The sequence below is a fragment of the Condylura cristata genome, unplaced genomic scaffold (genome assembly GCF_000260355.1).
Source record: "Condylura cristata isolate star-nosed mole 26May11 unplaced genomic scaffold, ConCri1.0 scaffold00021, whole genome shotgun sequence".
NCBI classification, from domain to species: domain Eukaryota; kingdom Metazoa; phylum Chordata; class Mammalia; order Eulipotyphla; family Talpidae; genus Condylura; species Condylura cristata.
In genome coordinates, this window is record NW_004567122.1 from 747,199 (window position 1) to 774,350 (window position 27,152).

Here is a 27,152-nt window from a genome sequence, read left to right on the forward strand (position 1 = left end):
CCCTCCGCATCTCTGGCCTGTACCCCAGTTGTATGAATAAATAAATAAATCTTTAAAAAAAAAAAAAAAACCTACTTCAGCTGTGAGCGCTTCCAACTTTTCTCGGAGTTGGTCACTGTCAGCCTGACGGGCTCCCCGCAGCCCTTGTGAGCAGCTGGGCCCTCCCATCCCCAGCTCTGGGATAGATACAGCTTCGCCACTGAGTGCTGCCTCTGATCCCCTTACCTCGCTCATCGTTTTCCTAGTCACACTGTCTTTTTCTTCCATGTTGAAGGACTGTTCTTGCTCTTCTTGAGACTCTTGGGCCTTAAGAGAATCATAAAGCAATACAGTTGCTATTTAGAGTCTGCATTTTATTCGAGGGAAAAACACAGGATACTTTCTACAACGGTCCAGCTAGAGCCCAGCCCATTCCCAGAGAGGCTTCCCGCCCCTCCCTACTCAGCTGCTAGCAGTCACTGAGGGCACCATGCTGCCAGGGTCCTGCAGGAGGCTGGACGGCAAACGGCGAGCCTGACCCCTTGGGTGGGAGCGACACTACGCCACACGCCACCAGACCCGGCGGGGCGCTCCTGGCCTTGCGGCAATCTCACCGTGGTCGGTGCTGGGGAGGACTCCCTCGGGTGGGGCCTCCTAGTGGAGGGTGAAGGTGTCTATTCAGGCGAAGGGGGCTCAAGAAACAGTGCAGGCAGGAGAACAGGGCGTCCTCGGGAAGAGGGAGAGCCAGAGACCAGAGAAGCGTTCCCGGGCCTACAGGCAAAGGCTGCATGTGGTCAGGATAGGGGATTGGAGAAGGTGAGAAACGAGCAGGCCGGGTGGCAGGCTATTTACAGAAAGTCAGGGAAGGGAGTAATGAAGGCTGGTGACAGATGGACAGAAAAGCGGGGGCTCTTACAGACAGACACACCCTGCCTCTTCACACCACAGGGCCAGGGAGAGAGCGGAGGGGCGGCTCCTGGGTTTCTGAGGACAGTGAGGGAGAGGGCCGAGCAGCATGAAAAGGTGGAAGGATCAGTTTAAAAGAAATAGTGCTGCTGAACTAATTCCAGATAATTTAACATGTTTGTTCCAAAGAGTATTTAAGGAAAATAGTCCTCTCTGAAGCATATTTTGTTTCAGCAATTTCTTAATGTTTAGGAGGAACACCAAGAGGCAGTGAGGAAACTGATGTCACAACTGACACAGAGCCCCCCCCCCATCCCCCCAAGCCTGCTTCTCGCACGCCTCTGGAGGGAGGACAGTGGGAACTCACGTCGGCCACGGCCCTGCTCCCGTCTTCTTCTAGCTGCTCAGCTCGAAGCGTCTCTTCTGTCCTTTTCAGGTGGCCTCTCTCCCCAGCTAGTGGTCTCCCCGCCCTAGGGCTCTCCTGTAGCTTTCCCGTGGGCTTGGGCGGATCCTCTCCCGCGCCGGCCACCACGGCCGCATTCTCGGTGCCGGGCGGTTTTTCCCAGGGTGCCCATTCGTCCACTGTCTCCCGGGTCCGGCAGACCTCACTCGGGCCAGCAGGCAGCTGCTGCTCCTCAGGGGAATCTGGGGTCTTGGGACGGTCACGAAACACAAGGTCAGACCTGGAGGTCATCAGGTCTCTCACAGCACAGGGTGGAGGCTGCAGGGCTCTCGGCCCACGGGGGCTCGCAAGCCCTCTGCTCATGCCTCTTGCTGCTGTTGGCCACATTCTGTCCGTTATTTTTTTCTTCAGCTTTCAACCCAAGTGAACTAACCTGAATGTGTTACTGACAAACTGCCACTCAGTCGGCCCTAAGCTCCTTCATTTCCAAACTAGTTCCCAAATCTACAGCAGAAAACACAAAGTCCAGCAGTTTATATCCCCAAAACGGAGTGCTCCGTTTCCGAAGGAGCGCCAGCACTGCTTCCCAAGCTTCCACTCGTACATGTTGACCACCCTTTGCCACAGCTGCTGGCGGTGCCTGCATTTACCAAACTGGACTTTGGCACACCCGTACTGGATGGACAGAACTTCCTGCTCGGGCGCAAGGCCCAATGCCTGGCACACAGGGGCTGTCACAGAGCTTGTGGCCCTCAGGTGCTCAGGGACTCCCGCCCTCCAGGGCGCCTGCCGCCAGCGCAGCCATCTGGTTCACGTGCCGGGTGGCTGGGCTCGTCCTCCTCCACAAAGGAAGTTCTATATCAGGGATTGTCCACTGGCTCCCCTTTGTTTCTACAGCCCAGGACTGCGCGCGCCACGCCAGTCCCTCAGCAAATGCTTTCCAGGGAATGATCACAGCGTAACCCTGACACCCCTTCCTGCCGATTTTTCCTTCAAGGGAGAAAGGAGAGAAAGGCCAGAGGAGGGAAGGAGGAAAAGACAAACCTCGCGCTGTAATCCAGTATTGGATTTTTCTAAGTCCCGAATAGAAACCATTTGTGATGTCTTCTCAACAGTATTTCTTAGTTCATCAATAGTTTCCTGGTGCTCTTTCAGATGAATGTGGGCCATTCTTAGTTCTTCCTTTGTTTCTAGACCCTTTATTAGAAAAGGTCAGGTAAAGATCATAGCAACAAACCAAAGCTGTGCCTCCCCCTTCCCGACTAGCTCAGTTTTGAAGAACATGACAGAAGAGGTGGTAACTTACTTTCAGTTCCATTTCTCTTATATTCTCTTTAAGTTTCTCTCTCTCTATTTCAAATGAATCTTGTAATTCCTTGAGGTCATTTCTTTCTCTGGTTAGGGATTTCATTTCTTCACGGTTTTCATGAAGTTTCTGAGCCAAATCTAGTCTCTCTTCTTCCAGCCGTTCCAATGTTAATTCTTGGTTCTTTAATTCATTCTTTAAATTCTCCATATCATTCATCTTTTTCTGCATCTCCCTCACCTCTTCTTGTACAATAAAAAGTTGCTGCTGTTTTTCTTCAAGTTGTTGGCTCTTAAGAATTAAAAATGTTAATTGCTATTTTGAACGTAATTTCCTAAAATTCTTACATTACTCAACTAGACCGATCCTTACCGCCGCCTCAGGTAGGAAGATGAGAAGCATGAAAAGCAAACCCACTCCCAGACACAGGGGATGAAGCGTCTCACCTGCAGTCTATGTCCGCCCAGAACCCCAGATTGTGACCTTATCTGGAGGCATGCCCAGCTAAGGCATCTCTTATTTCACGAGAAACCCTGCTGTATTGGGGGCTCTACATCCAGTGAGAGCACCTCGTTAAGACACAGGAAAGGACAGAATGCAGAGAGCTGCACGCAGGTAGAGGCCGGGACGGGAGGGTCTCGGCAGCAGGCCAGGGCACGCAGGGTGGCGGGGCAGGAAGGAGGGACACGGTACTGCTGACACCTGTCGAGGGACTTCAGCACCAGGAGAACATCAATTACATCACCAAGTTTATGGTAATTTGACATAGAGACAATGTCACAAGGTTAATCAAGGAGGTTATAGTGGACATGGGAAAGATGGAGAAAGAGACTACTTGAAAACACAGCTATAGCTGTCACACGACTCACTTCTCATCTCTTACATAATTTTTGGTTCGATACAAGGCTGTATGGATTTTATTTCTCTAGGAGGATGAAACAGACCTAAGATTTTGATCAATTCAATTAGGTTACAGAGAAAGAGGGGAGACTTAGGGAGCACATTTTAGAAAACACAGCCCACCCCACCCCGGAAGCCTGGCGCTCCTCTGGCCGCACACTGCTGTGGGCGCGGCGTGGGAGGGCTCAGCCGCAGCGCTCGCAGCACCACCGTGACCAGGGCGCCAGCTCTGCACAAGCACCTGGACAGGGCTCATCCTATGACACAGGGCCCGGAGGGGACAGTGACAGATCTTCCACCTAAGGGGGTGACTGGCATCCCCACAAGCGCAGCATCGTGGTCTTATGTACCTCACTAACAGGGGCCCTGTTAGTGGCCTTCACTGAAGGACATCACAGGACTTACTCAGCTGACCTAACAAGGCCTCCTGGCTCCCCATGAGACGCTACGGCAACAGTCTCACCAAGGACGGTATCTAGCTCTCGTGCAGCAGAGACTGTCCAAAATGTCAGCATTTCAGCAGGCCGGCCTGTTCTGCTCCCCACTCTATCTCTTACCCCCGCAAAGCTCCCCATAAAACATTAGCACTGTGGCCTGTTTGCCTAGGAGGTAAATAATGCTATTTCTGAAACTTTGGACTACTGGAATAAAAATTTATCACTTAAAAAAAAGTTTAGTCAGGAAAATCGGTGAGTAACATGAGAATTTACCTTTTCCTTTAGCTTTTCTTCAGCTTCTAATAGTTTCTCATGGGCCCTGGAAAGCTCATCTTTCTGGATGGTACAGGCCTTTTCTTGTGTAATGATCTCTTGTTGCTTTTTAAGTTCAACTCTAAGAATTCTCAGTTCTTCCTGGTTTTCAATTGTCTACAATAAAAAAAAACTAAAATCAAAACATGCCAGCTTCCATTTATGAAATCAAGTAAAAGCTAACAAGCATTATCTCAGCCTGAAAATGAAGTTGTATGAAACTGTACCAGGAAAGGCTAATTTAAAAATAGAGTAATTGTTACTCAAGCATGCGAAGAATCTTATTATTTTCTTGGTGCTGCGTCTTTACTGCCAAGCTTTCAGTCCTGTCATGAGAACCAAGACTGGTGGCTCTCCCTGTGTGAAGGCCCAGAAGAGACAGTGCCCTCTGGTTGAAGGCACAACAGGGACGATTCAAGGCAGAGCGATGACTGGCTGTCATCGGGCTTATGGTAGAGAAACTCACAATGTCACACGCCAAGCAGGTGTGGTAAAGACGAATAAGCTTAATGAGAGACTAGATACACAGACAGGCCTGTCAGACAGCTCATTTCTCATCTTGGAAGTGTGTTTCAGGTAAGCCATTTTCACCTTTGGTAAAGACACTTATGGGGGAGCCCAAACAAACACTGGGGGCTCTTACATAAGGCAGCATGGACTTTACTTCTCTAGGAGAATGAAACAGACCTAAGATTTTGATAAACTCAATGAGGTTAAGGAAAGAGGGGAGAGTTTAAGGAAACACATTTTAGAAAAACAAAACAAAACAAAAACAGGGGGCCTTTTCTGGGTGAAGGAGGTGCCGTCTGGCAGGGTAGAGGGTGCCCAGGACAGACCTGTTGGTGTCCCCAGACACCTCAGACACAGAGTGAGTGAAATTTCCCAGTTGTAAAGAAATCAAGACAAGGACAAAGATGCCTGGCACAGCCCAGCGCTGCTCCCACCATTTCAATGCTGTCCTTGAGGTCGGCCTCCAGCTGCTCCTTTTCTGCGGTGACCCTTGCCACCTCCTGCTGCAGCTCCTCTTTCTCCTGCACTAAAGAAAGGATCTTTTTCTGTTGCTCATGATCATCTACGCCTGTGATCAGCATCTGGGCTGTTCTGGCCTCCAAGTTCTGTGTATCCACGCCAGATGCCTAAATGGAAAGGCGACAAAGAAGCAATTCTTGGTTCACACAGGTCCCAATTTTATTACCAGTTAAACCAAAGCTCTGTCTTCATTATAACCCTATGAGGGAGGGGCTGCTAGGGTCACTGGACAGATGCGAAAACCAGATCCAGCAAGGAGGCCCTTGCCCATGGTGCTCAGGGAGGAACAATGTTCAAACTATGGACACAAACGCGACTGCCAGGTAGGGCAGGTGAGCCTGGCTTTAAAAGCCACCTGGAACTCTGGGCCTATGTCTTTCCTGCACAAGCTGCCTGACCCCACTGCCAACAAAGCTCGTGAGGGCTTCACTGAGCTTAACAGATGGTTCTTAAAAAGAGCGTCCCACAGCCACTGACAAGAGACCAGTCTCAGTGGAAAGCAAACTGCAGTGTGCAGGGCCTGGTACAGGACAAACGTGGCCACGGGGGTCTGTAGTCAGGGTGTGCAGTCGAGTGCCACCGTAACCTCCTGTGACTCTGGGGAGTGTGGTCAGGACCACGAGGGCCAAACAATCGAGAATATATGCTTGGCTACAATGACACTTGGTCACGCAACAGGAGCAAGTAAACACAACTTCTCCAAACACGTCCCTAGCACGCCGCCGTCCTGTGGACAACTCAGTGACTAGCTCAGAGCTGCTTTCCTAAGCTCATAGGACAAAGCAAACCACACAACCTACCATGGGTCAGCTCGCAGTGAATTGACAGCCCAAGCCCTAGAAATAGACACCAGAGCACCTACTCTTTGTTTAGAGTCAATGCGCATCCAAGTTTAACATACAAAACCTAACATTAAATATTCTGACCATAAACACTAGTAATCCAAACTTTCCTATGTTCTTAGAATTGAGAGTGAATTTGAAGCATATAAAATACACCAGGCCTCAAGAAATGTCAACTTAAAAGTGTGAAGTAATATTTTTGGTCTTTTCCTTTTCAAAATAATAGGAAAGTAGTCACATTCAAAATTATTTCAAGGACATTAGGGTTCATGTAAATTATCACTCGTCATCAACACGTGGGAAACATGTAAGACCAAGATTTCCAGTCTGACATTAAGAAAGTTCACAGACAAGTACCGACACCGAGAACAGAAACACCTGTACCTCTCCCTGAAATCCATCCTCAGTTTCTCCTGTGTTTTTCTCTTTTGGCAAATCCCTGGAAACGTCGTCACACAGTTTCATTTTCAGTGTGGTGATTGTCTGCTGGTGTTGTTTCAAGGACTCCAAAGCATCTCGTAGCTGTTCCTGGGTCTCTATGTTCTGTACCAAAGAAAGAAGGGCAGTCACGTGGCAGCAGCGAAAGCAGTGCTGCCTCCCCCCACCAGGCGGTGCTGAGAGGCCGCTGGGCCTCACCATGTGGACGGTGTCCTGGATGTCACTCCTCAGCTGGTCCCGTTCCGCCTGCAGGTGCTCCTGCAGCTGTCTCAGCTCGTCCCTCTCTTGGACCAGGGCTCTCACTTCCTCCAAGGCCTGTTGCAGCCTCTCAGTAGCCGCTGTCTTCTCGCTCTCCAGCACTTGCAGCCTGGAACTGCTACTCTCCACATGCGCCTGCAGCTGCTCCATCCCGCTCAGCCTAGCTTGACTCTCTGTTGCTTTCTGCTCAAGTTCCTGGGTTTTGTGAGAAAGCTTTAAAACAAGCACATGTGAGGAGAGCACTCTGCGAACTGCCTACAGGAACCAATCCCACAGCGTAAGGTGAGTCCTTTGAGTTCAAGGTGAGTCTTTGACTCACGATGCCTCGACCTGTGCCTTTACAGAGCGTCTGGGTAGCGACAGAATGTCCTTAGCTTTCCCAATTTCCCCAGTTAAGCCTTGAATCCTGCTTTCCTTATGAACTACCTCAGAAAACAAGCGGTCCTTTTCTGACGTCACTGTAGAGAGCGCTTCAGACTTAGCATTTATCTGTGGAAAACTCAGCTCTGTCAGCAATGTATGATTAGCTGATGAAGCTTTCAGGGAGAAAACCTCTACCGAGGAATCTATAGCGAAATGAAGCCAGGATTTGAGATTTTCACGGTCACACTGCTACAACAGGTGTTATCCTGCTTAACTGTGCCTCTCACGCTTTGTTTTCAAATCTCTCCGGCCCCCAGAAGGCTGTCAGAATGGCTAGTAGAATATCTCATGGGGACACACATCCCCTTCCGTCCCTGTCAAGTGCTACACAGCATGGCTAGTGTTTCAGTTTTTCTTAGGATTTGACTCATTTCTTCTACCCCAAAGGCTCTGAATCCAGCTTAGACAGCCCAAACCCGAATGCATGAAATAATTAAGCTTTAGTTAAAATTATTACTTACGGAACTGAAACAAATCATTCAGCCTGTGAGGTTTAATCACATAGGGTGGAGGGTGGTGGGAAAAGCAGGGACAAAGGAAACTGGTGACCAATAGGGTGGACACGAGTCAGCTCAACTCTCGGTTGGGCTGAAAAGAAACAACTTTAGGGCTTTGGATGCAAAATGAAAGGTTTCTGAGGTTTTCTGGATGTTTGTCAGAGTCAGATCTCAGATGTCCATCTTTGGACTTCTGTAAAAGGTTGAGCAGCACCGCCTCTTACTCAGTTGGGTGAAAGGACATGCAGGGAAACACGTGAGATCTAAGGGTGACTGCAGAATCATGCGTGACCACACGGAGATGCCCAGACACGGTGGCCGTGCGGTCAGGTCGCCAAGCTCGCCTGGCGCTCTGGGAAGCGCGGCGTTCGCGCAGCAGCTCAAGGCTGAAGCAGAGGAGAAAGCATACCCACTCTACTGCCAACGGGCTCAGACAAGCACTCACTGTACAGCAGACCAGGGCAAATACTAAGACTTTACTGCACACGTTTCCCTTACATACTAAATTTTTGCTTAAAATGAGCTTACCTCTTCCCTCAGCATTTCTATTTCTGACGGCAAAGGCTTCAATTCTGAGAGCATGTTGATTTCATTGCGCAAAGCTGCATTTTCTTCTACTTCTTTATTCAGTTCCTTTTGAAGATCAGCAATCTTTCTTTCCAATTCCAAGTTACAGAGCAAATCTAGGTAGGAAATTTTTGGTAAATTACATACAACAGTTCGTGGCTGGGACAATATAAATTACAAAGTTAGATCATCTTATCAGACTAATACGATTTATTTAAAAAGTCAATTTGAAAAAAAAAAGTCAATTTGGTAAACATGTGATTGCATTGTTAAAACCAGAGAATGATGGATTTTTTTCTTAAAGGAAGAACTATTCTTTTTTTTTTTTTTTTTTAAAGATTTATTTACAGAATTGGGGTATAGGCCAGAGGTGTGGTGAGTGAGAGTATTCACCAGAGACAGAGTGGGGAGCAGAACAGGCAGATCTACTGAAATACACTGCTGCGGGGAGCAGCGGGCGGGTCAGGAGAGGTCTGCTGTGCCATGTCGGTCAGCTCCCTGGTGGGGGTTCAAACTTGTACTGCAGTGGCTTCAGAGAGATTTATAAAGTGCTTAAACCTGTTGTGCCTCTAGGGAGAGCCCGAGTGATGGATTTTTACCCACTGGAACAGAATGCAACATAACTTCTGGTACATTGCTAGACAAAGCTGGATTTGTATGGTGGTAAACCTGAAATTATAAAACACCTTTTGGAATCTTGCCATCCACGAGGGAAGTGAGCTTTGTTATTTCATTGTAAGAAGACTGCAACTCTTTCTCTAGGTCCATTTGCATTTTCTTTTTTGTCTCCAACTGCCTTTGATATGTACGAATGTCATTTTCCATTTGACTGCATGAACTCACCAGTTCTTTCTATTTAGGGAAACATTGGAAAAAAAAAATCACAAAAATGTGCTGATCACACCACTTATAACAACTATTACAACATCACTTACCATTTTCTCTTTCAGCTCCAAGTTTTCACTTCTAAGAAAGGCTGACTCTCTCTTGGAATCAAGGGCGACAGTTTCCACATCAAGCAGGGTCTGCTTTATTTGTTTTAGGTCACCAGTGTTTTCCTTATGGATACAAAGAGAAGGGTTAGTGAAGTCTAACATTCTCAGACTTAGGGAGGTTTCACAGGACACGTACACAGACGTGATTCCTGACACGTCAAAGATGATGGAAGCGTGCTGCTCCCCAAAAGTAGTCCAGAATAGGTCAAAGGAAATGTTTCCCATAATAGAAACATATATTTTTAAAATACTGGTTATTCTTTTCTGAATTGTGAAAGCATTGTATAGAATATCATGGTTTAAGAAATCAATTTGTGAAAAAGGTCAATAAAATTGTTCAGTTAGCTTGTCAAAATTCCACCTGTATTTTTATTTTTAAGCTACTGTCTAAAATAAACTTGAAAAGATCCAGTTTCATGTTTGGAGAAGTGGCATATTTTATCATCATGAACTGAATGAGTTCTACCACATGACTTCTGACAAAATATTTTTGCATGCATGAGAGAATGAGTAAACCCAATCTAGAAATAAAGGGAGCTAAAAACAATCTTAAACAAGTGGGTGAGTCTGCCACTCAGTCAAAATCAGCAGAGACCCAGGGTAGCGTGACAGGGCTGTCTTCCCAGAGCCTCAGAACAGGGAGAATGTGCTGAGGGAGAATCAGGTGTTACAGGCGTAAGCAAGAGGGTAGTAAGAGAAGCTTAAAGAAAAGCACTGTGTGATTAAGTGAAAACCTAGAAACAGAAAGTAACATGTGATACAGTCTGATTAGAAAATGTGGTCTTGTAAAACAGCATATTAAACAGTAGGCTCAAACTTGAAAATCCAGGTGGTCTGAAAGCAGGCAGAAAAGAGCTTAGCCGTTCTTCGTGGCTTTCAATGTTACTTCAGGCCACGATCTCACACCAACCAACATCATCTAGAGCTATGTTTCTGAAGAACACCCCCAAATTGTTAAAGTAGTGGCTGCAATCAGAAGAATACATACTGAGACAGGAGACATCCTGCCCGGCTGCATGCGTCATAGCTGTTGTTGCTGACCACCCACAGAAGTGCTCACTGAGCACAAGAACTGTACACTTCTGCACATGTTTAAACTACAGAAAAGGTTTGAATCACTGAAGTTCTAAATTAGTTTCTTCACTCAGAAAAAAACTTCTACTCTGTTAGTGGTTCTCCACCCCTAAAATGGCCACAAGAGCCCCTTTCTCATAGGGTGACTGACAGCGTTAAGTAAAATGTCACTTGGGTATCGACCAGAACGGGGCAGGCGTGGGAGCCGGACGGAACATGCGCCCCGGTGCCGAGGCGGGGGCTTCCCAGCGGCCAGCGCTGCACAGGGTGAGCTGCGTTTACCGATGAGCACGACAGGTCCATTCTTGTGTTTTCTGACTGTTGAGAGTCTATGTATTTCTGTAGCTTCTTAATCTGGTCTTCTTTTTCTTTTAGCATCTCTACTTTTGAGCTTAGTTCATTCTAAAAGAGCCAAAGGGGAGTGAAATGTCACTGGGTTCTAAGTTACTGAAAGGAATTACATTGACCAGCTTAAACATGTAGACAGTAACATTTTAAAAGGTCACATTCAAAAATAAAATTCCTTCTACTTTCTGAAGTCATGTTCAATTACAAAATTATTACATGATTTATATTTCTAATCCCTTGTCAATAGAAATACCAACAGAAATGCTCACCTCCAGATCTTGATTATATACTTCTGCATGCTTAACTAAATTCTTTAAGTTGGAAATTTCATGAATTAGTTGCATCTGTAAGAGCATGTGAACAGGCAACAGAGCAAACCAATAATTAATAAAGAAAAAAAAAAAGCATTCATTTACAGCGTCAGAACCACCCATCACAGTTAGAAGAAGCCTGCAACAGAGCACCTCATCATTTAAGAGCCATTAAAAATGCAAAAGCAGCAGAAACCAAAACCAACCAAACAAAAAAATCCCAAAGCCCAATAATAGAAACAAACAAAACCCTGGCACGACCACGTGACTGTATGCCGTCTGTTAATGAAGCTACCATGATTTCAAAAGCAAATTAGTATGCAACACTCAGGGACAAGAACTGGCAATTTGGCTTTAAAAAAATATACTTTTCTTAGATTTTTTTGTGTAAGTTAAGGGCAGAAACAGATTCATTTGAGGAGATTTTCTTCTCTCCCATAAATGACCCATTTAGCTCTATAGGCTGTGATTTTGAGCTCAGACTGGATCGGAATAAGCCACGGTACTGTCGCCCTATTCTCCAGAAAAATATTAATGTTATTGCTTTACATAATTCAGCTGATCAAAGGTACAAAGACTATTTTAAGATGAAAGTAATTCTATTAAAGTGTCTATCAAAATAATGGTAGGATTAAATACTTGAATATCAGATTTTTTTTTGCATTCAGAACAGTCTATAATTTACCAAAGATAAACACATTTTCCTTATTTACTTAATCTTCATAAACAGATGAATCCTCAAAGCATAAAAACAAACATGTAGAATACTTTTAATAGTAAATTTTATTGAGCTTAACAGACCCCAAGTATTACTTTGTGGTATCAACATAACAATTCTCAAGCTATTAGGTTTCTTTGTTTATTCTCAGTCTGCTGACACTGGTCTCCTTTCAAGTGCTCAAGCACCAGCCAGTCCTGCCAGGCAGTTAGACGCTTGTGTAAGACTCTAACTTAAGTTGACTCCTGCTTGGAAGCTTTCTTCCACATTTCTGTTAGGCAGAAAAATCAACTTTACCAAAACAGAAAAACCAAATGGAAAATCTTATTTTTGGATAACACTTAGAAAGAAAAATTGTCCCCCTTGTCATGTGAAACAGCACTTCATTTGAAGTGCTGGGTCTATAAATGACCAGCCGTGAGTGCAGGGCCGGCAGAGCGGGCGGCCAGCACACCCAGACACTGTGGGTTTCAGCTGAGACCGGCAGCATGTGACATAAAATAATTTACATAAGAAAACCTCCAATTTTGAAACAGCTCTTGCTCCTTTGACTAACTCGATCCAGTGAACTTCATTTTTGTTAAGTGCTATAAGAAGTTAGAGAACTGGATGCTACGTTTATGCCCAAAACTAGCTACGTCATATTATTATTAACCGGAGGAGATATACAATAATTGGATGAACCATGGAGAAGGCCGAGGGCAAGCCCTCTCTGAGGCAGGAGGAGGAGGCCTGCAGAGCAGCCAGGGAGGTCGAGGCTCGCTCCAGGCCCTGCCGTCTGGCCAGGGTAGGCTTGGATCTGGGGAGGTAGTAAGTGACACATTGGAGCTTCTAGGTAGCTTGGCTTCAGAAACCACATGACAAGAGCCAACACCCTCTCAGCAAAACTCAATCTGACTGACTGAAAGCCGCTGCTCTTATTATGATGGTGCATTTTGTTAATATGCAAATTTTAACAAGTTAAATGACCCCCATGAAGAACTGAGAGACATCTGTCTCACAAACAAAATACCTAGGAAATGCAGGAATAACTCCATGGGTAGACGGAAATGACAGTTTTGGTATAGAATTCTCTTCCTCCTTTAAATATGAAAAGAGGCCAAGAGACTATAATGCTGAAGAAAAGGATTGGGTCCTTTGGGCTATTTACCACTACCGACAAGTTGTGGTAAATTAACCTGTATTTTCACTACACCAAACACTGCCACTGATTTTGGGAGAGTTCATGGATCAATTCAAAATCTGGCAACAGTTGTGGGGTCTTTTTCCAAAAAAGCAAATATTCACTAAAGAATTTTACACAGTAATTTCATCATGTCCATAAGTTAAGGATTCTGGACTAAGAAATGCCTTCAATTTTTGGATAATTTCTGAGGCTCTGAAGTCTGATGGTTTTTGGATTAGGTTCTTTTAATATGGACGCTGATATTATATACTTGAAAAATCTAACTGGCCTATTTCATTTCTAAAAATTCCCTAAAGCTATTTAGCATTAATTTTCAAATAACTATAAAGAGAGAAAGGACATGCAAAATCAGATCCCCAGGATGCCAGTAAAGGAAACATGAACAAATCACAGAAAAGTAATTTCTTCATCAGGAATCCATCAACATCTTTCCCAAAATATCTTTAATTCCTCCATCTTCTTGTCTAAGAGCTTAAGTGAAACAAATATGACTTACTTGTGAAACAAGGTAGAGGAGCTACTTCCTAGGTGTGCGGCCGTGTGTTTGGGGGAGAGTGGCCCGGCCCTGCTGCTAGCAACCGCCACCTCTCGCCCACGTGCACTTTCTTTCGTGTTCTGTCGTCACGCCTCTTACCTCTTGATCTTTTTCAGCTTTTCTTTCCAGAGCCTCAAATTCATCCAAATCGTTCTTTTCTTTCAATTTCAACTCCATTTCTTCATTTTCTCTTCGCAGCTGTTCATAGTCCAGCACCAGATTATCATAGTTAGCACGAAGTGAGCTCAGCTCACTCTCTAAGTTTTCCTATTGTAAACCAAATGGGATTGTCAAGTAAGAGAGAGAGCACATGTCACGTAATCTTTGTTTCCTTAACGAAAATTTGGATTCATCAGGTAATTATTTTATTTGTCCATTTGCCTGACTGTACAGTTTCTCAGAGGGCTCTGAATTTAGGACCAAGAACAGAGGTTTATTCATTGACTTTTGAAAGACTGATGGTTCCCTACTCAAGTTTCTACTTTCTATATAATTATGAGAGAGATAAGCCTGGAGTTATGAAAAAAAAAAAAGGCAAAAACACCAGGGATTTTAAAAATACAACAAACTTCAAGGATATTATTTCAGACACAAGCACTCTCCCTACAACACCTAATTAATTAACAATAGTAAGCAATCATAACGGTTAACTAATGATAGTAATTTCCAACAAGCACTGTGTTGTATCCCAAAATTAAACCGAAGATGTCTTTAACAACTGTAATCCAAAAACTATACAAACCTCTTTGAACTTCAGCAGGCTACAAAGTAAACATGGAGTCTATAGTATTCATTATGGTATTCCTTGTTTTTAAAAGCTTTAACCAAATATAACAGCTACTTTTACCTTTCAATGTTATTTGACACTAGTATTCATCCCTGATCTATCATTCCTGTAGTACCAATATATGTGTCACGCTTTCAAATAAGGGTTTTTTTTTTTGCCCTAATGGCTTTGCCAAAGCAAACCAGATCCCTGAAAAAACCGTGACACTAGATTTGCTGGCAGAGACCTGAAAGCACAGGCCCCTCTAGCCTGACACCAGCACCTCCACCTGCACCTCAGCCATCTCGGGAAGCCACAGTCAGAGCTCGGGAAGACTTGATCTGATGCAGAATTGTCACTGGAACTAAATCAGAGCTCGTAACGTGCTCCAACAGCAGCAGACACCAAGAAGCAACTGGACTTCAAAATGAACAAAGTGTACTCTGTGAAGTGCACCGCTGGCTTACCTGACTTAGTAGCTTTGTCGCTGGGTTCCACTCTACCTCTGTTAACGGATCGAGTGTGTTGCTGAAAACATCAGACTCTGAACAAAGCGCTAAGAGGGGAAAAGAAATTTATCCTTAACCGTTTCCTAAATATCACATTGAGATCACTGAAAAATCCTGGTTAGAGGTAACGATAAGCTCAAACTGACTGATGGACGTTCACACTCTGAATGGCCAGGACGCAGTGACAAGAGAGACGGTCACATGCTGCTGCTGACTGAGTTAAGGTCGCTTGCTGGGAGGGCGACCCTGATGCTGTGAAAGCTACCACTACTACGTCTGGAGCTCGACCCCCGGCCAGGGAGTGACAACATATGGCGCAGCAGGCCTCTCCTGTCTCCCCGCTGCTCTCTCGGCAGTGGATTTCAATAGACCTGCCTTCTCTGCTCCTCATTCTGACTCTGGTGAATCCTCTCAACCCCTGCATCTCTTGCCTACGCTCCAGTTATTCTACATTAAAAAAAAAAAGTTGCTTGTCAGCATAATGATAAAGTAATGCTCCTTAATAACTTTAATACAAGTAAAATGGACAAATCCCTTCTGAATGGAATTTGATCACTGTGAGACTTAAAATTTTTGTCAAAAAATACTTATAATGTTGGAGACTTGACTTTGGAACAGATTTCAATGTAAATGTCATCATTTCAAGATTAGCAGTTTAAGGTGGAAGGTACAGGAGAACTAATTTAACTGGATAATGACGAGGGGGAAAAACAGTAAAAATATCTGCCTCAAGTGTTTCAAACACTGCTCCTCGGGGTCTGAGGGGGCTTCCAAGTTTCCACTTTGTTCGAGCTATTTGGTTTTATCATTACCTGCATTCTCACAGCTAACATACCTTTAAAAAATGTGCTTACTGCACTGAGCTGTGAATTAATTTCCTCTTTATAGGGATGCTTTCATAAGCAAAAGCAGCTGAAAAGACACTCACATTCATCGATTTCCCCCAGGACCGTTAGAGTAGCTCTTTCTGATTTTGTTGTTACATTTGCTGGCATGTTAAATTCATTGACATAGTTTGATTCCTTCATTTTGTTAATTTTCCCAAGACACCAAGTGACTCTTCGTTTTCTTTTAGCCTAAATAGAAAGGAACAAAATGACCTCACCTAAGCTCAAACACCAGAAAACAGAGTTAGTTCCCCTTTTGAAAACTACCAGCTTGGCAGAATTCTCTTAACTACTGTGGTGGGAGCGTAAGGGCATCCTCAGAAGAGAAAACATAGTCCCACTTCTCGTGTCAGTGACTGCCACAAAAAGGAGATGAAACTAAGTCGCATTTCATTTTTCATTTGAAGGCTTCCCTGTAAGCGCCCATGGGGTTTAGCTGACACGAGCTGGGGCCCCCCACTTCTTCCTCAGCACCCCAGTCTGCGGGCGCCTGGATACTGTGCTCTCGTCTTCTCTGCTCCTCGCCCTTCAGCAATCGTGGGGTCCTGCCGAGCACAGCAGGATTTCCTCTCCAGAGCCATGCCTTTCGAAGCTGCAGTTCTGAGCATGCCGCACCAGGGCGTTCCTTGTCCACAGCACTGCAGTGCTCGAATCCTTCCATGTGGCTTAAAATGTGCGTGCCCCTGGGCAATGTCAGTCTGGAGCAGGCTGTTTATCCCGGCTCTTCCTGAGACCCCCTTGCCTAGACCTCCCCCTGGGCCTTTCCTACCTGCCAGGTGTGTCCTGAATGCCTAGCAGTGTCTCCCACTATCAACCCACGCAGGAGAACTTGCTGAAGAGGTGCTGTGTGCAGCGTGGGGGCAAGCGCATTTCTGTACTGTGCCATGTAATTCTCACACCCGTCAGCTCACAGGTAAGGGAACAGCTGCAAAGCACACCCAAGAACTGCCTGGTGTCAAGAGGTGGCGTCGCCAGAACAGGGTCACCTGCGGGCAGTCAGCGCCGCAGCACTCCTTACCTGAACCCAGAAATAAGCCCCCTCTTGAGTGAAAGCAAAAGCACACAAATTGGAAGCCAGACTTTTTTTTTTAATCACTATGTTGATTTCATTCTCAATTTCCCTGAGACTATTACTTGGATTTATTTAAACAGAAAATGTCCCACCTACCTTGGAGGCCTGTGGTTCCCAACAGCCGACTCTCTGAAGCAAGAGCAAACACACCCCTGGCCTGCAATCTAGGCCCCCCCCGAGTTAAGGCCTGTGGACATGTGGGCAGTGCCACTGGGGAGCAGGCAGGCCGCAAGGCCCGGGCTTCCCACACACGCTGCGGCAAGAACCGCTGGTTACTGAACACATCAGAACACACATTCTATCCTCTGCGGACAAAGTGAAGCCATCGCCTTTAAGGGTTTACCTTTAATTCCTGCTGGGAGGTGAGGGAAGAAGAAGTCACTAGCATCCGTGTTAAGTTCTGAATTTTCTCAATCTGCACTTTCTGAAGCAAATCTTTTTCTTCCAGAAGTTGGGCCAACTGGTCTTTTTCCATTGCCTGGGCCCGAGTCTCTAAGGAAACCTACGGAACGTAACATTGGATTATGTGGATAATGCAGCTAGATTTCAAAACCTGAAAAGTAGCTTAGAAGAACATAAATTTTGTGTGTAAGTGATGAGAATTTTAATTTTATTGAAATAAAACACACCTGACCCATAGGGAACACTCACATGCAATGACATAATCAATAATCTCTCAAGTGTATAATAAAGAAGAATGCACATTTCTTTTCATGTCACTGCTGTTACAGCAACCCTAGTAAGTACTTAAAAAATACACAAATACAAAGCAGAAAAGTCATAAAGGCAGAGACTTGAATCCCTAAAGGGAAGCACAAAATGTTCTCATGAGACGACCACTTGGCTCAGGTTTAAAGAGATTACTAACATACAAACATTGCAAAATATGGGGCCACGCTGGTCACAAAAGCTGCAGTGCAGGGATTACACCGTGTCAGAGCTCTGTCTCAGGGCCGAAGCACCCAAGCTGGAGCGACGAGGCCTTTCTAGGAAGTATCTCTACATGGCCCACGTGAGTATCTCAAAATTTGCCCTTTGGAAATGAACAACCAAATCCCGAATTACTTCAAGAAACTCTGTCTCACGGTGTGTAGGAAAGCAGTCAACTCTTTGAGCTGTTTTTTTCCTGAAAATGTTTAGGTCCAGGCTGCAGGACTCAGGTGCTGTCCCGGGCATTCAGACCCCAGCTCTCACTCTGACCCAACTCTTTTCAAAAGCACAAGGCTCAGACCCACCTCCTCTAACTGTTTTTTAAGGTCCATGATTTCCTTCCTGTATCTCTTCAGAAGAGCTTCATCGCTGGACACCTCGTTAACATAGGGAGTGTTCTTCATGTATTTAGCAGTGCTGGCAAACTGGGAAAAAACACAACAGTGTTAGGTGTCCAAAACTAAAAAAGAATTAATCTCATTTAGGTTTCTGGTAACTAACACACACAGTAGTTGCTTGTAGCTGCCTTACGCCTTTGGGGCAGAGAGCAGCAGTTGTCCCTGAAGCACCAAGCCCCTGCAGCCGGTTTTCAGAGGAAGCTTTGCTCTGCGGATGGACACCACAGGCCCCGCCACACGCATGCTGGACCCCATGTGCCCCGCAAGGAGCTTCGCTTCCAGTCATCTCTCCTTCCTGTGATGCCAGCCCACGATTAGCCATACAGCCACGACAAGCACACTGGAAGCCAGGCCTCTTCCTGTGAGACTGCACCCTGTGAAGCCAGGGAGTCTATTTTCTGTCTTTGCATCCGATGTGCCCTGACCTAAGGGCCAACAGCCACCTGCAGCAATGTTCTCAGAGGATGAGCATCACAAGTCACTGTAGGAGGGTCGTGCAGGCGGCCTCCGAGAAGCCTGGGTCAGAGCTAAGGCAGACACCAATCAACCAGCAGAAACTTCCGAATTGTTTTGTTAGAAATATACACACACCTTTTTGTGCCGCCTTCTAACTGCTGACAGTGATGCTTGCTTTTCTTTTATATGACTAATAGTTTCCTTTTATAGTGAAAATAAAAAATAAGCTAAAGAAAAATGTCAAGGCAATTGCAATAAATTAGAGTTGAATGTGGCAAAAGATGTAGCGAGAGCATACAAATAATTCAAGTGTGAGGAAATTAAGACATGCTATTCCATGGACCCCAGGACTGTTATGAGGTATGCAAAGTCAAAGAGAAAGTCTGTGTCTCAATTCTTTTCTGAAAGGTGGTTTCTCCCCACATTTAATCGAGATGAAAGTGAAGCTCACCTGCAGAGTGGTAAGGGTTTCATCATAAGACACGGGAGTAATTGTGCAGATGATACGTGTTTTGGCATTTCCTCCCAAGGAATTCTGGAGAATTCGTGTTAATTTGCTATCTCGATAATTTATGAAACCGCTAAGTGAGAAATGATTTTGGAAAAAAAGATAAAAGAATTTTTATATCACAAATGGTTGGTTTAAGACCCTTAGGTTAGGCACAGCTTTAAGAATTAGTTCTTTATAAGTTATAAGGGGCAGATCAAAACTAGAAAACATATAAAACAGGCAGCAAATTTAGCTCTTGGTAAGATGTATAAGAAGACACGCACGGCGGAGCTACAGGGTGTCTGAACGCAGGGGAAACCAGGGGAAACTTTAGCTCCCCACTACTGTTCCTTCCCCCCAGCAGACACGGACAGTCACCAGTGACGCCAGGAGACTCACCCTGCTTGTCCGTCACTCAGCTTCTTGATGACTTGTCCCAAAATAAACAGGCTTCGATTTATGTTGCAGCCTTCCTTGAGCCGCACGCCTGAGTGGAGCAGACAGACAGGAAAGCACAAGTGGCCTTCCGTGGGGAAGGGGCTCCCTACCCTAGTTAGGGGGAGCCAGGCGGCGGGGTCAGGGCTGAAGTCTGTGCCTGCCTCTCTCTGGTGAGGGAGCCCCTTCCGCTCGCCTGCCACGGACTGGGGAGGCGACAGCTGAGAAAGGACCAGGAGACAGATGACCGAGACAAGCGGGAGCGAGGCCCACACCTAAGAGGCCGCCCCGCACACCAATTTCTTCCAAACTGTCGGAGGCAACGACAGATGACGAGCACAAAGGGTCTTCTCTAAGCGCACGTGTGCTCAGGTGGCTAAACCAGCAAGCAGGACAGAGTGCGCCGGACAAGCTCGCTCCCCCTTGCAGCTCCTGCCGCGGCGCTGTCCTCGCCAGAAACCCAGCCGTTCACCCTAGGGACCGTCAGCGCCACAGCGCCCGCGCCCGCCTCTCTGCCTCCTTCTCCGCTCGGGCCACGCTCTCGCCACGCTGCTCAGTGCGTGTGCCCCTCGCTGGGCTACATGCCCCATCTCTGCACGCTGGCCTCTCATTCCTTTGCAGGCACAGAATTCCACCACGGCCGTTATCTGCATGTCCTGGCCCGGCATCTTGTGGAATGACATGCCGGCTACCAAGCTACTACTACTAAACAAAGCACCATCGCTTGCAACGCCTAAGTGGCCCCCGGTGCTACTGCACCAGTGCGGCCCTCGGGCACCGTAACGGCAGCTGCTCACGCCGGCGTGGAGTCCAACCTCACGCCTGCGGGTGGCTGGTTTGCTGGCCACGCCCACGCCCACGCCCACGCATGTTCCTGTCAGGCTCCATCACACGGAGCTGCCTGTGAGGCAGTCTCCCAAGGTGAGAACTCCCTTTTGCTCTTCAGGTGTGTTTTGGAGTTTTCTTTATATTGCTCTACATAAAGGACGATTTCTATGCAGTGGCTATTCTAACAAGCTGGTGTGGACACTGGCGCAGACACTGGCGCTCTGCTGACTGCCTCTTTGAATTGCCTCAGTGACTACTGGGGTGTGGACGGTTCTCAGGCTGCCCCCTGGGCTTCCCAGAGACACAGCGGGGGGTCCACATAGCTTCAGTTTTCTAGCAGACACTACTTCAGGCTAAAGTAGAGATCTAGTCAATACAGATGATGCTTTTTTTAAGTGAAAGACTTCTGTCAGAAGATCTATTAGTTTTGCAGTTTCTAAACCATACTGCAGCACTTTTTTTTACCCCGTGAAATAATAGCAAGACAACCCAGTCAGCAGGCCTCAGGCCATTTCCTTACCTTCTGCTCCTGTCTGGGCAGCTCTTTCACTGCCCGCGAGATCAACCAAGTTCTGCAGATGAGGTGAGAGACACCAGCAGGAAGGTTAGGCGGACATGTCAGGACCCAGACTACTGAAAGCGGTTTTAGCCCGCAGGCTGCTGCTGATCCCTCCCCTTACCCTGGGTCCAGCTCCCAGCCCTGGGCAGACGCGACACTCTTTCCACCCTACAGGCAGCCCCCGAGACTGCTGCTATTGGCCCCCTGGCCGCTCGGGAAGCTCACACTGTGCCCAGGAACTGAGTCTCTCCCACTCGGCCCCCACTGTGTGCGGCGCTGGATGGCCGGGGCGCTCACACACCTGCGCTGCCCGGTGCCCCCCCTCCCTACAGTCTGCTCACTCAGCTCACAGGGAGGAAACTGACAGGCGGCCAGGGACTCTGGCGCCGGCCTGCGGTGCCGTCACACGCTCACTCACCAGGTGGGAAACCTTGACGGAGCCGTCACAGCTGGAAGATTCGCCTTTCTCTCTGCTTTCCAAAATCTGGACAGACAAGGCAACTTGTAAAAAATGAATCTATTCTTTTCATTAATTGATGCACACAGAACTGGGGTGCAGGCCAGAGGTGCAGGGGTGGTGAGAGGCTTCGCCAGAGACAGAGTGGGGAGCAGAAAAGGGAGATCGATGAAGTCCACTGCTGAGGGGGCAGTGGAGAGACAGGAGGTCTGCTGTGCCCTCTGGGTCATTCCCTGGCCGAACTCGCACCGAAGCAGCCAACTTCGCAGTGCTGCGCCGCCAGGGAGGGCCAAAGGAATGTATTCTTAATTGAAAAGACCAAAGAGGGAGCTACCTACCATCCTGAAAATGGTATGAGAACGACTGCTTCTTTGATTCATTTTCGTAATTCCGTAATGTCTGTTTTCTGCAAAAAAGTGAGTCATATGTCACCACATATGTTAAAGCCCAGAGAAAACCACTCACTTTTTTGCAGTTTGAAAGTACAAAGTGTGATTAGAAGCCAAAACATTCACTTGCAAAGTTTACACAAGGGTTCTGAAGGAATGCAGGCATAAGGTCTTACTCTCTCCCTTTGTGATCCACTTCAAGGCCATTTCTGACGTGTAGACCACTTCTTCTGTGAGATCAGACACGTACACATTCCTCTGAAACAATTCAATTATGAGAAGATCAAAGAACTAGAAGTCACTTGAAAGTGGACATTGCAAAGAGAATGTATAAACTATCACAGACTTCATTTGTAGAAGTGGAAAGTGGAAAACGGGAGTATTATTCCACCTGGCGATCGCAAGTGAATTGATGAAGCTCGCGATTACTTCCTGTACCACAGCACACGGATTCTGAGACTTCCACCTTGTTGTTTTATGCACTTACACAAAATATTTTAGCCATCAACACTTAAAAACCATAACACATTGTTTAAAAGATGACCTCTATGAATACTTAAGAAAACAAAAAACAAACAACAGACACTTTTAAAACAGAAACTCCAGGTAACAGTAGAAGAACAGTAACCCCAGATGTGCGTCTGTTTTTGGAACCCCTGAACTCTTACATTGAAGTCTTCCCGAATGATTAAAGGCTTCATTTTTTGCGTGTCACAGAGTAAGTCTGTAATGGTCTCGTTGTAGATCTCCATGTAAGACACACGTAAGAGAAATTCCCTGTCAGGAAACTAGAAGAAAAGAAAAAAGAGAGTAGAAACAGAAAGCACCCAACTATGATCTCTAATCATAACCTAATACTGAAGAATCATGTGCTAACAAAAAGTTCCTAACACAAACACACACAGACCCTTGATTTTACACTGACAGCAAAAAGGCACAATCTAAACGCATCATGTCACCAATGATGCAAATATAACAGCACAGAATTTGAAGAGAGTCCAGCTCAACTCTGTTTAGGCTCCAAACGGAAAAGCCCTACGTAGTGGTGTCCGAACAGGAACATCATGGATCATCAACACGAAGCCACTGCCGACTAGCGGCCCAGCTGCGCCGCTCACCCTTTGCCTCCTTTCTCTTACCTGCATCTGCCTTCGCTGCTCCCTGGTGACCACTGGCAGGGGCCTCACCATGCCAGTAAGATTTCCCTGCCCCCTGGCGCCCACTTTTTGGAAGGAGGATCCCTCTCTGAGGCTCTAAGAGGGCGGGAGAACTATCATGCAAGCACTACCTGTAACTGCCGTGAAGCTAGTGTGCGGGGAAGTGGGTGCTCTCTTGCCTTTCCTCTCCTCCAGGGAGGCAAGAGGGCTGCAATCTGCTTCCTTTCATCACTGGTGCTCCTATTACCACTTCTACTCAAGCTAGAAACTTAGGTACTTACCTTTTTAATTTTTTGGAAAATGTCATGAATCGCCCTGGGTATTACACCCAAATATTCTTTTGACCCCATCATAGTGTAAGTTTTTCCTGAAGCAGTCTGCCCATAGGCAAAGATAGTACCTACAAAAAGAACAAAGATTGCAAATCAAATTGACAGCTGAGAAACTATCAATTCCTGCTAAACAGACACCCAAGACGAAAACGTGTGTTCAGTGAGTACAAACCATTGTAGCCTTGGATGGCAGAGTCTATGATTGGTACTGCTATTTCTTCATACACGTTCTTAGTGGTCTCATTACTATGGAAGACACGATCTAAAAACAAGACAAAACAGAAATCAAACCGAACAAATCATATGTGCTTTCATCCCAAATCAGCAGTTATCCAAAGGTGTATACCAACAGGTGTAGTATGATAAAATGTTTAAGCCACAATGTTTTTTTCTTATCAGTTCTCTGTGCTGGTTCTCACAAGTCGGCTCTCCTACTGCTTTCAAGAGAGTAGGGCACATGTGGCGGTCTGGGTCAGGCTGGACAGAAAGCTTGGTTCTGCCGGTTTGAAGCGGCGGGACTCTGGACAAGCTGGCCCACGTGCCTCAGTCCCTGACTTGAGAAGTGAATGCGCATTATCTTCCTCACAGAATGATTGTGAGCCTACTAATACTCCTTAGCAAATGGGATTATTCTTAGAGAAGTTTAAATGTTCAGAATCTATGCAGCAAGAACCTCTAGTCACACAGCAAGGCACAGACACACAGGAGATCGGCACTGGACAACGCTGCAGTGTCATGGGCGAAGAGCTGGCCGGCTGTGGAGGGCTGGGCTGGGTGGTGCTTGCACTGACAGTCTCTAGCCTAGGAAGCAATTCTCTGCTTTTCTTAGCGGACTGAACAAGAACCACTCCTTTAGTGGTCTCACATCACAAAGCTCTTAAAAAGTGAACTTGCAATTCAGAAGGGGGCCTCACTGACCCTCAGTGATCACGCAGCCTGCTCTGTGAACTCACATCCTGGTCAGCAGGACTACATGGGGCACAAGGAGCCCTGCTGCAGAGCGCGGAGGGCCAGCTGCATAGTTCGAATCTTCACAACTGGGCACCTCAGCCGGGAGGACGGCAACACACACTGGCACGTGTGCCTGGGAGAACCGGCAGCACCTGAACGTGCCAGTGGGCACACTTCCGACTCTTGCTTTTATGATCAGACACAAAGTGTGTTACATCTTGAAAATGACATCCATACCCATACCACCAAACGGTCCCTTTCCAAGAATCATTCTGTCTTCTGCTCATCTTCACCCTAAATCTGGTATGTTGGCCTGGCAGCTCAACACTGAGATGTAACCGTCAGCACGGCTCCTGGGTGTTGCGAGGACCCGAATTGCGGTGCTGAGGCGCCTGAGCCGCAGCACAGCCAGGAGCTGGACGGAGATTGGGAGTGCGACCCCCTACTGCTGCCGGCGGGAGCACAGCCTGTTCTGGCTCATCGAACAGGCGGCTCAGTGTGCAGCGCAACTGACAGGCTGGCACAGCCTGCCAGAGCTGATGTCTCCGAGGTGCTCAGAACGTGTCTGGAGCACGTCAGCACCCCCCATGCTAGGTCACTGCCCGGAGTGCCTGGTCACTCCTCAGCAACCCAGCCTCCTCGGTCCCGGACAACTGCCCCTCATCTGGCTGGTCCCAGGCAAGTGGTACCTCTGCGGCTACCTGGACAGACTAGGTTCCCTCGACAGGCTCCCCCGGCACTTGGGCGGTTATGTGTGGAAGTCTTCCTTCCCGCGTATGATGAACTCCACAGAAGCAGGGTGCACCCCGTGGTGTCCCAGCATACTAAGAGGGAAAAGCTTCACCATTTGTGCCTTAAAGGGCTTCTTGCAACTCTCTGTGCAACTCACTGAACCCAATGAGCTCAAAGATGACTTGATTTTAAGCCACAAGTTTTGGGGTTAGGGAATTTTAGGCCCTAAATATATATACATACATATGCATAAGAAAATATTAGTTTCAGTCAAAAGGCACTATGACAATTTTCTAAATGTCAATTTGTAACTTTAACGTATTCGTGATGCACATTTTTTTATTATAATAGTTTATTTCTACATCATTTTTTTTAAAGGATTTATTTATTTATTCATATAAAACTGGGGTACAGGCCAGAGATGCTGAGGGTGAGAGGATTCACCAGAGACAGAGTGGGGAGCAGAACAGGTAGATCAACGAAGTACACTGCTGAGGGGAGCAGCGGGCAGGTCAGGAGAGGTCTGCCGCGCCATGTGGTCACCTCCGGGGCAGGCGGGGATCGAACTCATGCTGAAGTGGCTTTAGATTCTCAGTGCTGTGCTTTAACCCGCTGCGCCACCAGAGAGGGCCGCATTTTTACATCATTTTATGATGAACATAAAAAAAAAAACTTCCACTAAAGAAGTTTAGAGAAGGTATAGTCTGATTTTTTTTTTTTTTAAGATTTATTTCTTTATGCATACAGAACTGCGGTACAGGCCAGAGGTGCAGGGATGCTGAGAGGATTCACCAGCAACAGAGTGTGGAGCAGAACAAGCCAACTGACGAGATACACTGCTGAGGGGAGCAGCGGGTGGATCAGGAGAGGTCTGCCACGCCATGTGGTTACCTCCAGGGCAGGGATCGAACTCATGCTGAAGTGGCTTTAGCTTCTTAGTGCTGTGCTTTAACCTGCTGCGCCACCAGGGAGGGCCCTAGTTTGATTTTTTTTTTAAAGGAAACTTATCTTTAACAATAAATCATGATGTCTTTTTGTACTTTCAACAGGTAAAAGATAACATATTTACTTTTCATACTATTATAATCTTACCAAAATTGAAGGATTTACTCCCATCAACTTGATAAATAGCATTGTTGTCAGTTTTCCAGTAAACTTGGGACTCTTCTCCAAGAGCTTCTTCTCTAAAACAATAAAATACTGCATTTTAGTAAAGCTGATCTTAGAAATTACAATAATTCAAAGTGAAATATTTTACCTTCTAGAGAGTACTTTAAAAGGTGGTAATAACATTTCATGTACAGTGAAATATGGAAAACCCATCTTTGAGGGAGCAACACTTTAAAATGGGACTTCAGTCACCTCCTGCCTCTTCTAGAAGTTTCCTTGTGAAGTTCTGTTCAATCCTTTACCCAGTGCTGATGGCAGGAGACACTCAGTAGATTCATTACCCAACTCTGATTAAAAACTGCCTGAAGTCCTTAATATGGCACATAAGGTCTGGATCACATTTATTTCTCTCTTCAACCCTTCAGTCTGTAATTCCTGTGCACAACACCAAGTCCATAGAAATGAACTGCCTGTGACTCTGCAAAATTCCAGTCAACCACTTGTGCCTGAAATTCTCCAACACTCCTTTCCATTCAGTTATTTTCCATTCATGAAAAGTGTCACGGGTTGCCACCCCTAAAATGTACATGGGAGGGCTAATGATGGCTCCAGCAAACAGTTGCAACCTCGTTCAGAAGCGTTTCTGTGTAACACATACAGTGAGATCTCGGAAAACGGGAAACTCCCCACCTCAATATTCTAATGTACTAGCACCCAGTAGTATTTATTTATTACATTTTCAATATTGCATTATTTTAACCGGCACTTTACAAGGGTACTTTACATTACTATTGATTTTTAAAAATTTCTTCGTTTACGTATTTATTTCCATTACTGTTCATTTTAAAACAATGTTCACGTCCCTCTCCCCGATTCCCCTGCCCGTGCTCACCACAGCCCCCCACCCCTGCGGGACGGCTGTGGTGTCTGACGGCGCCGGCCGCAAGGTGAAGCCAATGCAATCCCCCCACGTCTCACGGGGTTCTTACATTCCCGTCAGGGAAACCGTTCGCTATTGCCTATCCACGCCGCTGCGCACGGCGTCGCACGGCGTGGGCGTCGCGTCCCGTCCCGTCCCGTCCCGTCGCGCAGACAGCCAGACCCGTCACCTCACTCCGGGCGCCGGGCGGTGTCCGAGCGTTTCAACTGCAAACGGAGCGGACGCAGGGGCGCCGCGGTGTCCAACGGCCCGGACGCACCGTCCCCCGGCAGGCCGGGCGCGCCCCGGGA

At 46.6% G+C, this 27,152-nt stretch overlaps 1 protein-coding gene across 1 annotated transcript in view; it reads right to left on the reverse strand.

Moving 5' to 3' along the window:
* CENPE (centromere protein E, 312kDa) overlaps positions 1–27,152 on the reverse strand; it is a 49,721-nt gene that overhangs the window by 21,443 nt on the left and 1,126 nt on the right. Inside the window, 27 exon segments of the mRNA XM_012727726.1 lie at positions 76–306; positions 1,253–1,537; positions 2,333–2,485; positions 2,595–2,885; positions 4,205–4,360; positions 5,188–5,379; positions 6,499–6,657; positions 6,751–7,299; positions 8,259–8,413; positions 8,984–9,149; positions 9,233–9,355; positions 10,649–10,768; positions 13,564–13,731; positions 14,698–14,786; positions 15,668–15,815; positions 17,042–17,200; positions 17,934–18,053; positions 18,934–19,063; positions 19,372–19,459; positions 20,756–20,807; positions 21,213–21,278; positions 21,590–21,657; positions 21,817–21,898; positions 22,309–22,428; positions 23,079–23,197; positions 23,302–23,391; positions 25,905–25,994. Of these exon segments, the coding sequence (XP_012583180.1) occupies positions 76–306; positions 1,253–1,537; positions 2,333–2,485; positions 2,595–2,885; positions 4,205–4,360; positions 5,188–5,379; positions 6,499–6,657; positions 6,751–7,299; positions 8,259–8,413; positions 8,984–9,149; positions 9,233–9,355; positions 10,649–10,768; positions 13,564–13,731; positions 14,698–14,786; positions 15,668–15,815; positions 17,042–17,200; positions 17,934–18,053; positions 18,934–19,063; positions 19,372–19,459; positions 20,756–20,807; positions 21,213–21,278; positions 21,590–21,657; positions 21,817–21,898; positions 22,309–22,428; positions 23,079–23,197; positions 23,302–23,391; positions 25,905–25,994 (4,169 nt within the window).